This window comes from Arachis duranensis, chromosome 5 (genome assembly GCF_000817695.3).
Source record: "Arachis duranensis cultivar V14167 chromosome 5, aradu.V14167.gnm2.J7QH, whole genome shotgun sequence".
NCBI lineage: Eukaryota > Viridiplantae > Streptophyta > Magnoliopsida > Fabales > Fabaceae > Arachis > Arachis duranensis.
Genome location: NC_029776.3, coordinates 31119928 through 31134441, shown reverse-complemented (window position 1 = coordinate 31134441; position 14514 = coordinate 31119928). Strand labels below are relative to the sequence as shown.

Genomic DNA, 14514 nt, shown 5'->3' with positions numbered 1-14514 from the left:
AACAGCAATGCAAGGAAGATGCTTGGTGACTTTACTGCACCAAATTCCAAATTACATGGAAGAAGCATCTCAATCCCTGCCATTGGAGCAAACAATTTTGAGCTGAAGCCTCAATTAGTTTCTCTAATGCAACAGAATTGCAAGTTTCATGGACTTCCATCAGAAGATCTTTTTTAGTTCTTAACTGAATTCTTGCAGGTCTGTGATACTGTTAAGACCAATGGGATTGATCCCGAGGTCTACAGGCTTATGCTTTTCCCTTTTGCTGTAAATGACAGAGCTAGAGTATGGTTGGACTCTCAACCTAAAGATAGCCTAAACTCTAGGGATAAGCTGGTCACGACCTTCTTGGCCAAGTTCTTTCCTCCTCAAAAGCTGAGTAAGACTAGAGTGGATGTTGAAACCTTCAGACAGAAAGAAGGTGAATCCCTCTACGAAGCTTGGGAGAGATACAAGCAACTGACCAAAAAGTGTCCTTCTGATATGCTTTCAGAATAGACCATCCTGGATATATTCTATGATGGTCTGTCTGAATTGTCTAAGATGTTATTGGACCACTCTGCAGGTGGATCCATTCACCTAAAGAAAATGCCTACAGAAGCTCAAGAACTCATTGACATGGTTGCAAATAACCAATTCATGTACACCTCTGAGAGGAATCCTGTGAGTAATTGGACGCCTTAGAAAAGGGGAGTTCTTGAAATTGATGCTCTGAATGCCATATTGGCTCAGAACAAAATGTTGACTCAGTAAGTCAACATGATTTCTCAGAGTCTGAATGGATGGCAAAATGCATCCAACAGTACTAAAGAGGCATCTTCTGAAGAAAAAGCTTATGATCCTGAGAACCCTGCAATGGCAAAGGTGAATTACATGGGCGAACCCTATGGGAACACATATAATTTCTCATGGAGAAACCATCCAAATTTCTCATGGAAGGATCAACAAAGGTCCCAACAAGGCTTTAATAATGGTGGAATAAACAGGCTTAGCAATAGCAAGCATTTTCCATCATCTTCTCAGCAACAGACAGAGAATTTTGAGCATAACCCCTCTAACTTAGCAAACATAGTCTCTGATCTATCTAAGGCCACTATAAGTTTCATGAGTGAAACAAGGTCCTCCATTAGAAATTTGGAGGCACAAGTGGGCCAGCTAAGTAAGAAAATCACTGAAACCCCTCCTAGTACTCTCCCAAGCAATACAAAAGAGAATCCAAAAAGAGAGTGCAAGGCCATTGACATAATCACAATGGATGAACCCAAAGAGGAGGAGAAGGATGTGAATCCCAGTGAGGAAGACCTCTTGGGATGTCATCTAAACAAAAAGGAGTTCCAAACTGAGGAACCTAAGGAATCTGAGGCTCACCTAGAGACCATAGAGATTCCCAGGTTGCTCAATATCTAGGAGCTATCATGAAGCTGAATGCCAAGTTGTTTGGTAATGAGACTTGGGAAGGTGAACCTCCCTTGCTCATTAGTGAACTAGATACATGGGTTCAGCAAACTCTACCTCAAAAGAAACAAGATCCTGGTAAATTCTTGATATCCTGTACCATAGGTACCATGATCTTTAAGAAGGCTCTGTGTGACCTGGGGTCAGGTATAAATCTTATGCCAATCTCTATAATGGAGAAGCTGGGGATCTTTGAGGTACAAGCTGCAAGAATCTCATTAGAGATGGCAGACAAGTCAATAAAACAAGCTTATGGATTGGTAGAGGACGTGTTGGTAAAGGTTAAAGGCATTTACATCCCTGCTGATTTCATAATCTTAGACACTGGGAAGGATGAAAATGAATCAATCATTCTTGGAAGACCCTTCCTAGCCACAGCAGGAGTTGTGATTGATGTTGACAGAAGAGAGTTAGTCCTTCAATTGAATGGGGACTACCTTGTGTTTAAAACTCAAGGTTATCCTTCTGTAAACATGGAAAAGAGGCATGATAAGCTTCTCTCAATACAGAGTCAAACAAAGCCCCCACAATCAAACTCTAAATTTGGTGTTGGGAGGCCAAAACCAAACTCTAAGTTTGGTGTTGAACCCCCACATTCAAACTCTAAGTTTGGTGTTGGGAGGTCCCAACAATGCTCTGAAACATCTGTGAAGCTCCATGAGAGCTCACTGTCAAGCTATTGACATTAAAGAAGTGCTTATTGGGAGGCAACCCAATTTTTATTTATCTATATTTTTATTGTTCTTTTATGTTTTATTAGGTTCATGATCATGTGAAATCTAAAATTAAAAACAGAATCAAAAACAGCAGAAGAAACAGCACACCCTAGAGGAAGAGCTTACTGGTGTTTAAACGCCAGTAAGGAGCATCTGGCTGGCGTTCAACGCCAGAACAGGGCATGAATCTGGCGTTGAACGCCAGAAACAAGCAGCAGTCTGGCGTTTAAACGCCAGGATTCCACCTGAGGAAAGCTGGCATTTAACGCCAGCAACAAGCATCAGGCAGAAACATGCTACATTTGGGCATTTAACGCCAGAACAAGCTTCAGTCTGGCGTTAAATGCCAGGATTGCATGCAGAGGGCATTTTACATGCCTAATTGGTGCATGGATGATAAATCCTTGACACCTCAGGATCTGTGGACCCCACATGATCACCTCAGGATCTGTGGACCCCACAGGATCCCCACCTACCTTCAAATTCAAAATCTCTTTCCCACCTAAACCCACCCTACAAGACCGAACCCCAACCCCTCTCCCTCCACTATATAAACCCCTCCACACTTCTTCATTTTCACACAACACAACTCTCTCTTCTCCCTCTTGGCCGAATACACATCTCTCTCCCTCTCCTCCATATCTTCTTCTTCTTCATCTATTCTTTCTTCTTTTGCTCAAGGACGAGCAACATTCTAAGTTTGGTGTGGTAAAAACATAGATTTTTTTTATTTTTCCATAACCATTGATGGCACCTAAGGCCGGAGAAACCTCTAGAAAGAGGAAAGGGAAGACAAAAGCTTCCACCTCCGAGTCATGGGAGATGGAAAGACTCATCTCAAAATCCCATCAAGACCACTTCTATGAAGTTGTGGCCAAGAAGAAGGTGATCCCTGAGGTCCCTTTCATGCTCAAGAAAAATAAGTATCCGGAGATCCGACATGAGATCCAAAGAAGAGGTTGGGATGTTTTTACCAACCCTATTCAACAACTCGGAATCTTAATGGTTCAAGAGTTCTATGCCAATGCATGGATCACTAGGAACCATGATCAAAGTATGAACCTGAATCCAAAGAATTATCTTACAATAGTTCGGGGAAAATGCTTAGATTTCAGTCCGGAAAATGTAAGGTTGGCATTCAACTTGCCTATGATGCAAGAAGATGCACGCCCCTACACTAGAAGGGTCAACTTTGATCAAAGGTTAGACCAAGTTCATGGACATATGTGTGGAAGGAGCTCAATGGAAAAGAGACTCTAAAGGCAAGCCGGTTCAATTGAGAAGACTGGACCTTAAGCCTGTGGTTAGAGGATGGTTGGAGTTCATCCAACACTCCATCATCCCCACTAGCAACCAATCTGAAGTAACTGTGGATTGGGCCATCATGATCCATAGCATCATGATTGGAGAGAAAGTAGAAGTTCATGAAGTTATCTCTCTAGAATTCTACAAAGTAGCCGAAAAGCCCTCCATCTTGGCAAGGCTAGCTTTTCCTCATCTGATATGCCATCTATGCTACTCAGCTGGAGTTGTCATAGAAGGAGACATCCTCATTGAAGAGGACAAGCCCATCACTAAGAAGAGGATGGAGCAAACAAGAGAGGCCATCCATGGATCTTAAGAGACGCATGAGGAAGCTCATCATCAAGAAGTCCCTGAGATGCCTCAAGGGATACATTTTTCTCCAAACAACTATTGGGAACAACTCAACACTTCTCTAGAAGGATTGAGTCATGACATGAACCAATTAAGGGTGGAACACCAAGAGCACTCCATCATTTTCAATGAGATTAGAGAAGATCAAAGAGCTATGAGGGAGGAGCAAAAAAGGCAAGGAAGAGACGTAGAGGAGCTCAAGAACACCATTGGTCCTTCAAGGAGAAGGCGCCACCATTACTAAGGTGGACTCATTCCTTAACTTCCTTGTTCTTATCTCTCTGTTTTTCGGTTTTTGAGCTTCATGTTTATCTATGTTTGTGTCTTTACTACATGATCGTTAGTATTTAGTAAATATGTCTTAAGGCTATGAATAATTCCATGAATCCTTCACCTTTCTTAAATGAAAAATGTTTTTAATGCAAAAGAACAAGAAGTACATGAGTTTCAAATTCATCCTTGAAATTAATTTAATTATATTGATGTGGTGACAATACTTTTTGTTTGCTGAATGAATGCTTGAACAGTGCATATTTTTTATCTTGTTGTTTATGAATGTTAAAATTGTTGGCTCTTGAAAGAATGATGAAAAAGAGAAATGTTATTGATGATCTGAAAAATAAAAAAATTGATTCTTGAAGCAAGAAAAAGCAGTAAAGAACAAAGCTTGCGGAAAAAAAAAGTGGCGAAAAAAATTATAAAAGGCTAAATCAAGCTGTCCCTAACCATGTGCTTGTGGCATGCAGGTCCAAGTGAAAAGCTTGAGACTGAGTGGTTAAAGTCATGATCCAAAGAAAAAAGAGTGTGCTTAAGAGCTCTGGACACCTCTAACTGAGGACTTTAGCAAAGCTAAGTCACAATCTGAAAAGGTTCACCTAGTCATGTGTCTGTGGCATTTATGTATCCGGTGGTAATACTAGAAAACAAAGTGCTTAGGGCCACGGCCAAGACTCATAAAAGTAGTTGTGTTCAAGAATCAACATAATTAACTAGGAGAATTAATAACACTATCTGAATTCTGAGTTTCTATAGATGGCAATCTTTCTAAACTTCAAAGGATAAAGTGAGATGCCAAAACTGTTCAGAAGCAAAAAGCTACAAGTCTCGCTCATCTAGTTAGAACTAATATTCATTGATGTTTTGAGATTTATAGTATATTCTCTTCTTTTTATCCTAATTTTTCAGTTGCTTAGGGACAAGCAACAATTTAAGTTTGGTGTTGTGATGAGCGGATAATTTATACGCTTTTTGGCATTGTTTTTAGGTAGTTTTTAGTAGGATCTGGCAACTTTTAGGGATGTTTTTATTAGTTTTTATGCAAAATTCATATTTCTGGACTTTACTATGAGTTTGTGTGTTTTTCTATAATTTCAGGTATTTTATGGCTGAAATTGATGGACCTGAGCAAAAATCTGATTCAAGCTGAAAAAGGACTGCTGATGCTGTTGGATTCTGACCTCCCTGCACTCGAAATATATCTTTTAGAGCTATAGAACTTCAAATGGCGTGCTCTCAACTGCGTTGAAAAGTAGACATCTAGGGCTTTCCAGCAATATATAATAGTTCATACTTTATTCGAGTTTAGATGACGCAAACTGGTGTTCAACGCCAGCTCCATACTGCATTCTGGAGTAAAACACCAGAAACACGTCACAAACCAGAGTTAAACGCCAAACAGACATTACAAATTGACGTTTAACCCCAAGAGAAGCCTCTGCACGTGTAAAGCTCAAGCTCAGCCCAAGCACACACCAAAGTGGGCCCCGAAAATGGATTTCTACACTTAGAATTATTTCTGTAAACCCTAGTAGCTAGTCTAATATAAATAGAACTTTTTACTATTGTATTTTCATCTGGGATTTTACATCTTTGATCACATTTTGGGGGCTAGCCATTTGGCCATGCCTGGACCATCACTTATGTATTTTCAACAGTGGAGTTTCTACACACCATAGATTAAAGGTGTGGAGCTCTGCTGTACCTCGAGTATTAATGCAATTACTACTATTTTCTATTCAATTCAGCTTATTCTTGTTCTAAGATATTCGCTGCACTTCAACATGATGGATGTGATGATCCGTGACACTCATCATCATTTTCACCTATGAACGCGTGACTGACAACCACTTCTGTTCTACCTTAGAACGAGTGAATATCTTTTAGATTCCTTAATCAGAATCTTTGTGGTATAAGCTAGAATTATTGGCAGCCATTCTTGAGAATCCGGAAAGTCTAAACCTTGTCTGTGGTATTTCGAGTAGAATTCAGGGATTGAATGACTATGACGAGCTTCAAACTCACGATTGTTGGGCGTGGTGACAGACGCAAAAGAATCAATGGATTCTATTCCGACATGATCGAGAACCGACAGATGATTAGCTGTGCTGTGACAGAGCATTTGGACCATTTTCACTGAGAAGATGGGAAGTAGCCATTGACAACAGTGATGCCCTACATACAGCTTGCCATAGAAAGGAGTAAGAAGAATTGGATGAAGGCAGTAGAAAAGCAGAGATTCAACAGGAACAAAGCATCTCCATACATTTATTTGAAATTCCCACCAATGATTTACATAAGTATCTCTATCTTTATTTTCCGTTTATTTATCCTTATATTCGAAAACCATTATTACCATTTGAATCTGCCTGACTGAGATTTACAAGATGACCATAGCTTGCTTCATACCAACAATCCCCGTGGGATCGACCCTTACTCACATAAGGTACTACTTGGACGACCCAGTGCACTTGCTGGTTAGTTGTGTGAAGTTGTGACAAAATGTGATTCACGTTTAAGAGCTCCAAGTCTATTGGCGCCATTGTTGATGATCACAAATTACGTGCACCAGTAACTTTGAAATATTAACAGAATAATAAGTAGCAAATACGACAATATACAAACTCAAATAAAAAATTTTCCTTTCTCCTAACATATTCTCATTTATATATTTTTTTCATTTGATGTATCTTTTTTTCTTGAATTTTAGTCATCTCTTTCAATAGTAAAAATTTAAAAAATATATATAAAACAAAAGATAGAAAGAAAGAAAGAAATAAAGAAGAGAGAAATCATTTCTGTGCTTTATTTTTGAAGCATGATGTGCAATGTTTCTTTTGCAAATTGAAACACTTTTATTTGAACTGTATGTTGTTATAAAACCTTCAGATTATTAAAAAGCATGACATACTACACTTTTCAATAAGCAAACTAAATGTTGGTGAAAAGAAATAAATTTCTTTAGAGAAAAAAGAAATCTTATGAGGTTTTAATTTAAAAAAAATTAAAAAATTAAAAGAGATAAGAATAAGTCACAAGTTACCTAAGTACATCATAACTACTCTCCTTGACTCATGTATAGATTGACTCACTTTATTCTATTTAACTAAAATTTTTTCATATTTTATCAATCAATTAATCAATCACTTCATAAAAAAAAGTACTAATCGCAAAAGTTATAAACACTTCCAATATCAACAAATGACAACCAATAATCTAAATCAAGATTTAAGGATTTAAATAGGAATTAGAAGCATATACACAATTTTAAAATTCTTTGCATTCTGAGCCACTTCAATTTTACTTTAACAGTGTCTTCTTGCTTGCACTTTGTTACCACCAACCAACGAAGTTGTAACTATTTCATCCAACATAAAGAAACTTAAACAACTAATAATATAATTTGAATATGCTCGTTCTAAGCCAAAAAAAGGAACATATAATAAGTTTCGTAGTAATGATAAAACCACTATTAGAACATGGGAAAATCAAGTTTTCATTTTATCATTAAAAAATCAAGTATTCATTCATATTTAACTTTTGCCCATTTCTCCGCAAATTTGACTATTGAATCAAAAAAGAGTTTATGTTTCTTTGCATAACCAACTAACACACAAATTTTAATGTTTTATTTTATCTTCCTATGATTGCATGTTTCTTACCAAAACAAACCTTCAAAAAAACTTGAAGAAACACATATAACTAATCCATGAACACATAGTTATGAGAAAATAAATGAGATGAAAACTAAAATTCACATTTTATATTTTAAAGAGAGTAGATAGAAATGATTATAACGTGAACAGCTCAAAAAAATCAGTTGTGCATTTCAAGCCAAACTATCCCAAGAATTTGCAGCTCCAGAGGACATATATCATACATAAAAAAACACAATTAAATATTTGATCTTAATCTTTCATATTGAAGATGTGTTTTCTTTTTTCTTCTTTCAATGATATCGTCCTTTTAAAAATTGATGAATTCTTAACACGATGATGTATTATGTATATACTTCTATGTTGATAAGACCATAAACGGTTGCATTTTATCACACATCAACATTAATATGCCAATTTGGGAACTAAGAATTTAAACATGCAGCTCTACCACTGAGATATAAGAGATACTAAATATGTGACAAGAACAAGTATTTGACAACAATATTTTTTTTATCAGAAACAAAAATTACACAATAGTAGTAGGAAAAGGCCTATCATCCATTCTCTACATTCAAAATCAAACTCTACAAACTCGATAACTTTTAAAAGGGATTACAAACGATGTTTATTTTTGTATTTTTTTCTTTTTCTCTGAAAGAGAAATGTCCCCTATCAGGGACACTTTTCTCAATGTTAAGTTTATTCGTCCATCCGAATGATGCACTTGATGGACTCTCCTTTCAGCATCAAATTAGAAGGCTTGTTAATCTCTGGGAACGGAATGGTGTGAGTGATAAATTTCTCAAGTTCCAACTCCTGAATTATAACCAATGAAGAGATCCATTAGCAACATGAATAAAAACATATCAACTTGTTAAGACTACAATGAAGAGTTTAGTATAAAAAGCTTACCCCTTTCATGTACTTCTCCACAACATTAGGAAGATCAGTTCGGGGTTTGTAGTTACCATAGAAGGTACCCTTGAGAGTTCTCTCATTCAAGAAGTTCATAGGATGAGTTTTGAAAACATCATCTTTGCTTGGCACACCAACAAGATTAGCAACACCCCAACCCTGAAAAGGGAATAGAATATTTCAGTTTCAGTATTAGTAAATAACTTATCATAACAACATTATAGCAACAAATTAAAAAAAGAACAAGTTCTGATTCAATTACATCATAGACATATTCAAATGCTGAGATCATAGCTTGGATGCTGCCAGTACATTCAACAGAACGATCTACGCCTCTATTGGTCATTTCAGCAATTACCTGTTGAGTAACATTAAAATCTTAGTCTTTCTTCCATGAAACAAACTTTCCAAAAAATCTGCAAGACATCATAAAATTGAAATTTAAGCAAAATAAAAAGCAATGTCAAGGAATCCAACATTGTCCCCACCAAAGAAGGGCTTTCTTTTGCTGCACTTTCCAAAAGCTTCTTCCACCCTCTCAATCACTTCTTCCATCACCTTATAATATGGCTCCCTCTCTTCTTCTGTTTCAATAGTTATAATTCTCTTCATAGAAGGAAACCACTACCCCTATTTGCACAGAAAGGAAAAAATTGTTAAGAGAAAGCTAACTAATTAGAGTAACTACTATAACCTACCAACTAATCTTAAGTTATTAACTGACAACATGTAACAAACTTCCATGTGAATTCCATGGAAGTTTATTTTATTGAAATAATAGTATAATCAATATAATTAATAAAAATAATCTAATCATAGTGACCTAGTTATAAAGTTGTTAATAAAGAATGGAGTTACCGATGGTCTTTAAACAATTCAAAGTCTCTGAAAACTCACCAACATAAACTTTTAAGATCTTTTACTCGATAATTAGAAATAATCCAACTTTAATGAAACAATGAGAAAAAAACAGCAAAAATAGCAAAAACTCAAATCGAAAAAAACAAAAAAAAAATCACCTTTTCATCTATATAAGTGGCTCAAAAGCGAGCAATTGCTCTGTCATAAGGATCAGAAGGAAGGATTGAAGGGGCATTATTATTGGACCAACTCTGATCAATATATTCTACTATGATGAGAGACTTAGAGATGGGTTTGCCATGGCGGATTAGAACAGGGACCCTCGCATACACAGGATTAGACCTCTCTTCAAATTCTTAATGTTCAATGGACTTGATTCTAGCTACGCCTCATCAGATATGCCAAAGTACTCAAAATTGAAAACACCTGTGCAGATATAAAAATATGAAGACAGAAAGCTATTCATCAAATAGAAAGAAATATTATATTCGATTTACAAACTGTACTGATACCATTTCTGAAAGAAACAATACATTTTTTTGCCAAAAATGATTTCTCAAAGAAAAGGTATACTTACCGAGGGCCCATGCTTCTTCGGCCTTCGCCGACTCTTTTTCCCTTCTGCAAGAAGACTTGCAACTGAAGAACCAAAAAAAAATGTCAAATTAGCAATGTCATGGTTATTGGTTAGATTTAGAAGAAAATGGTACACAAATTGAACAATTCCAAGTTGGTCAACCAGATTTCAAGACAGTTTCATAGAGATGCCCAATCTCATCTCCACACAAACCAAGGTCTATAGTGATCTCCTACTATTTGCTAGAAGATCTTCATCAATTGCTATTGAATTCTGTAGAGAACAAATCAAAACAAAATGGACTTCAACCCATGCATAGTTTGCATGTATTTAAAGAGTTGAACCAATTATCAAACCCCAAAAAAAATGTATTCATATAATTAAAATCTTCAAACTGTATATTAAGTAAATAAATGTTGATTAGAAGCAAAAACAACATAGTGTTGATATAGCTTCTAAATGTTAAGTGTAACAATCCTATTAATTCAAAATCTCACTCATCATGTTATATGTAATATCCACAATATTCAACGACTGTTTAATAGATATTAGTGAAATTTCAAAAAAAAAAGGTTTTTAGACACTACAATAAAAAATCTAATTTATCATTTCTCAAGCAACAGAAAAATGAGACATCAGTAATAAACTGTAACTTGCAAACCCCATCTCCCTTTTTGACATAATCACCCTTTTTTTCTTGTAAAAGTAATGTTGCCGACCATAGTAGCTCCTATTGCAACAAACATCACCTGAATCCAAATCATATATTACTCCCAGATATAGGTTAAAAAAACACTAAATATCAGGCGCACAGCTATGGAATAACTTTGTTGTGAATACAAAAACGTGTAGTTTCAATTCTAGGATGATGGCTATTTATAAATTATTCAAGGTAAGAAATGTAAGCTTTTACATTTTTCGTAACCCAGCCAATGGTGAAATAACAAATTGGAATTGTTATCCACAAAGTAATATTCTCCAATAAATTCATGTGGTAGAATTTTGAGCAGGACCTAGTTATGAACTTGGGCATTTGTAAATTAAAATTGATAGGGATGACAAACCTTTCCAAAATCTACAGTAGAAATTAGTGAAACAACTTGCTTATTCTCCGTGAATACAATACAATACTTGCTATTTACAGCAATTGGATTGACCTTAAAAAAATACTAATGACAATCAACACCAAAAAAAGTAGAAAACATAAATGTAAAATGATTCTCCTTAGGTCATTATCTCATATCGTATATAAGCATCCAGGGATGTCAACAAATTGCTCAATAGTTCCTGATACTGGAACATGGAAATTGTGATAATCCTGCAATAAAAAAGCATTCAAATAAAAATTTGCAATCAAATTACTTGCAAAATGAAAGTGAATTTGAAAGAAATAAGACACAAAGAAAGCAACAAATACCTGTGGTGCCAAATGGAATATTACCAAAGTTTCATTAACAAAAACATTAGAACACATTTCTTTCTCCAAAAGACCTTGAACTGAAAACTTTTGACCCTAAAATGAACAATCAATAACCATAAATATACATAATTTAAGTTGAAAGAATTAAACGACAGAATATATTCCAATTTTCAAGGAACATAAAATCTTCAAAATTAAGGAAGAAGTTGAAATATAGAATGTGATCAAGAAATGGTAGTAGATATACTAATAGTTACCTGAAACCAGTATTCATCATGCATCACTTGATATTGTGTAAAAATCAAATGGTTTCATATGTTACACTTCTTACATCTCTTGCTTGATGTTAAGCAAATGTGGAAGAATAAAAACCAAATGGCCGAATCTTCTTCTGAATTATTCAATTTGTGTACCGCTTATCTTCAAAAGAACCGAAAAAAATGTCAAAAAGGGAGGAAAATCAAAATTTGAAGACAAATTAAGATAGGTTCGCAAGGGATCAAAATACGATCATTAATAGTTTGGAAATCAAGATTAAAACCTGAATTATATTGTTATATATTTGAGAAAGAGTAAGTAGCTAGGCTGCCAAAAATAAAGAAAATTTAATTAAATGAAGAACTAATAGAATAATGAAATATATGAATATATTCACCCGTATATGAATATCAAATACTTTTCAGTTTTTCACGTTCTTGTATTTTGAGTACAAAATTTAGGAGAATTGTTCTAAATTCTGACTGAGCTACTCTAGTAGAACTTTTTTTAGTGCACGAAAAGTTTTTAAATTTCCTAGGACTTGATTAACCTTTTTCAATTTCCTAGTACCATCAAAAGCTATTTTTAAAAAATTTTAATAGATGAAATATCATTAACTAAAAGAGACTAATCCATACATAAATCTCATAGTCTCAAAAGTTTCATTTAATGAATATGCCATGCACAAGAAGATGTAATACACACTTAACATTACAACATCTGAAGTACCTTTTTCATCTTGAATAGCTTGTTCCATAGACTGCACAACATCTTCAAGTAATGGCAATCCCATTCTATAGTTGTGGGAGTTACCATAACCCTTAAGAATATAAGCCTCCAAGTCATCTGTCCACTCCAGCAACATAATCTATTTACACAAGAATGAGCATTTTAAGAATTCATAGATGCAAACAGCAAGGAAAAAGGTGCAACGACATGTTAACATGGTTGTTGCAGAAACAAGAATAATAAGCTAATTTTTTCATATCCATTCAACAATAGCAACTTTTTAAGCATTCAAACTTCAGTTTAACAGTAAACCACCTTTATGGAATCTGCAGTTTCATTTCAAGATAAAAAAAAAGCGGAAAAACCATATCAATATATCAAAGTTTCATTTTATTATCTTTAGTTTTGATTTTTCTTTTGGTGTATTGTTGTTTGTATGATTTTGTTAGTTAGTTCTAATCTATCTTAATTTACATACAAATAAAGAAAAAGTATATCATTAGGTCACAAAATAGACTCACAGCATCACTACAAACATATCTCAGAAGGGCGAAAAAGACTACATGCTTGATTGGTAATAAGAGAATCAAACTCTATAGCATCACTAAGATTTTCCTTTTCTTATGATTAAAACATCAAAGATTATATATAAATTCAGAAAGAAAAACATGGTGAAAACCAACAACAGAAGAGAATGAAGAAATGTTACCTGTTTACACAAAAACCAAAGAGATGATATATCCTGTCTTATAAAATTCAGTCCATAGCACCCAATTAACTATACCCAACAGTCTAAAATTTAGATCAAACATTATCTTCGTAATTTTTAGATCTCAAATCTGAAAAATTTCAAATGACCAGAAAATTATTATAATCATAAGCTCGAGACTCCCAAGAAATGACTTCAACCCATTGTTCTCCATTATCATGTTCAGCACGACGCTTATGCTCAAAAGAACCAAAAAAATGTAAAAAAGGTAAAAAATTAAAATAGGAGAAGGGCAACCAAGATCCAAATCACAGTGAAAAGTATAGCACCTCACCTGGCGAAACTCCTCGAAACCGTCACTATTCATCGGTCCGAACCTGTCGCCGGGACCGATTGGGTGGAAACCTACAGTCCTATTGGGAGAGCAACGTGGTGGCCTTTAGAAGTCCCAGCCACCAGAGCGGAAGTGCACGAGGCTTAAACAAGGGTTGTGGTACGTCATCGGAGAATTAGAGAAGCGAGAGTGAGGCCTCGAAGAGTGACAGTGGCCATGAGAATCATCGTTGTTGTTGTTGTTTCTGTAGCACTATCCTCTGTACCTATCCAACTTGGCCAATACTAAATTGGAATGAAGAAGATCACTCTTGGGGTTGAAGGGTAAGAAGGAAAGGGGAAGAGAGAAAGGAGGAGAGTGGGCAGCAAGTAACTCACCCACTCCCTTTGAAAAGGATGCCAGGTTGCGTGAGAGAGAAAGTGAACGGGATGGCTGACGACTACTGTCAAAGGAGCACATGCATCCTTGAACGTGAGAAGCCAGGTGGAGGAGGTGCTACCATGGAGGAGAGCCTCCACCTGGGACTGGAACCGGCGTGGGATGCGAGAAGCTCTCCAGCTCGAAGATGAAATCGCGCCTATCTAATGTATAATGATAGAAAAAATTTTAGGTATGTCAAAGATTGAAATTCCGATTGTTATGTCCATTAAGATATAAAATAAAAAAATGTTAATGGCTCTGATTGTTTTGAGTGAAATTGTGGTGGAGTCTTTAATTTTGTAGTGTTGCAAAGGCCTTAACCTGTAGTGCCGTTATACTAACCTGATGGTTTATTAATTACAGGCAATGTGTAGTTTGTCGCAGCCAGAGCTCAATCAGACTAGCCAACTAATGTGGGGAGCCGTTCTAATATGTGAAAGCATAGCATTTTTGGATCTAGGCATAATGGACTTGTATGTTATTAATAAAGTAGAGTTTTTTTCTTTTTCTTTTTTTTTTTTTGGCTTAT

At 35.6% G+C, this 14514-nt stretch overlaps 1 protein-coding gene and 1 pseudogene across 1 annotated transcript; both read right to left on the bottom strand.

Moving 5' to 3' along the window:
* Window positions 1–8461: 8461 nt before the first annotated feature.
* LOC107489052 (alcohol dehydrogenase 1-like) lies at window positions 8462–9035 on the bottom strand. Its single transcript, XM_016109831.3, has 3 exons — window positions 8940–9035; window positions 8675–8836; window positions 8462–8578 (listed from the first exon to the last, which is right to left on the bottom strand). Exons 1-3 carry the CDS (start codon window positions 9021–9023, stop codon window positions 8462–8464), a joined length of 363 nt encoding a protein of 120 aa, XP_015965317.1. The 5' UTR covers window positions 9024–9035.
* Window positions 9036–10283: 1248 nt separating this feature from the next.
* Window positions 10284–11589, bottom strand: LOC107489051 (phosphatidylserine decarboxylase proenzyme 2-like; annotated as a pseudogene).
* Between the last annotated feature and the right edge of the window lie 2925 nt (window positions 11590–14514).

What these genes read in the sequence shown, in the direction of transcription:
- LOC107489052 (XM_016109831.3), bottom strand. Translation starts at nt 9,023, where the DNA reads ATGACCAATAGAGGCGTAGATCGTTCTGTTGAATGTACTGGCAGCATC. An exon ending in CATTTGAATATGTCTATGAT is followed by an intron (nt 8,837 to 8,939) that starts GTAATTGAATCA and finishes TTCCCTTTTCAG; the next exon opens with GGTTGGGGTGTTGCTAATCT. An exon ending in TGGAGAAGTACATGAAAGGG is followed by an intron (nt 8,579 to 8,674) that starts GTAAGCTTTTTA and finishes GTTATAATTCAG; the next exon opens with GAGTTGGAACTTGAGAAATT.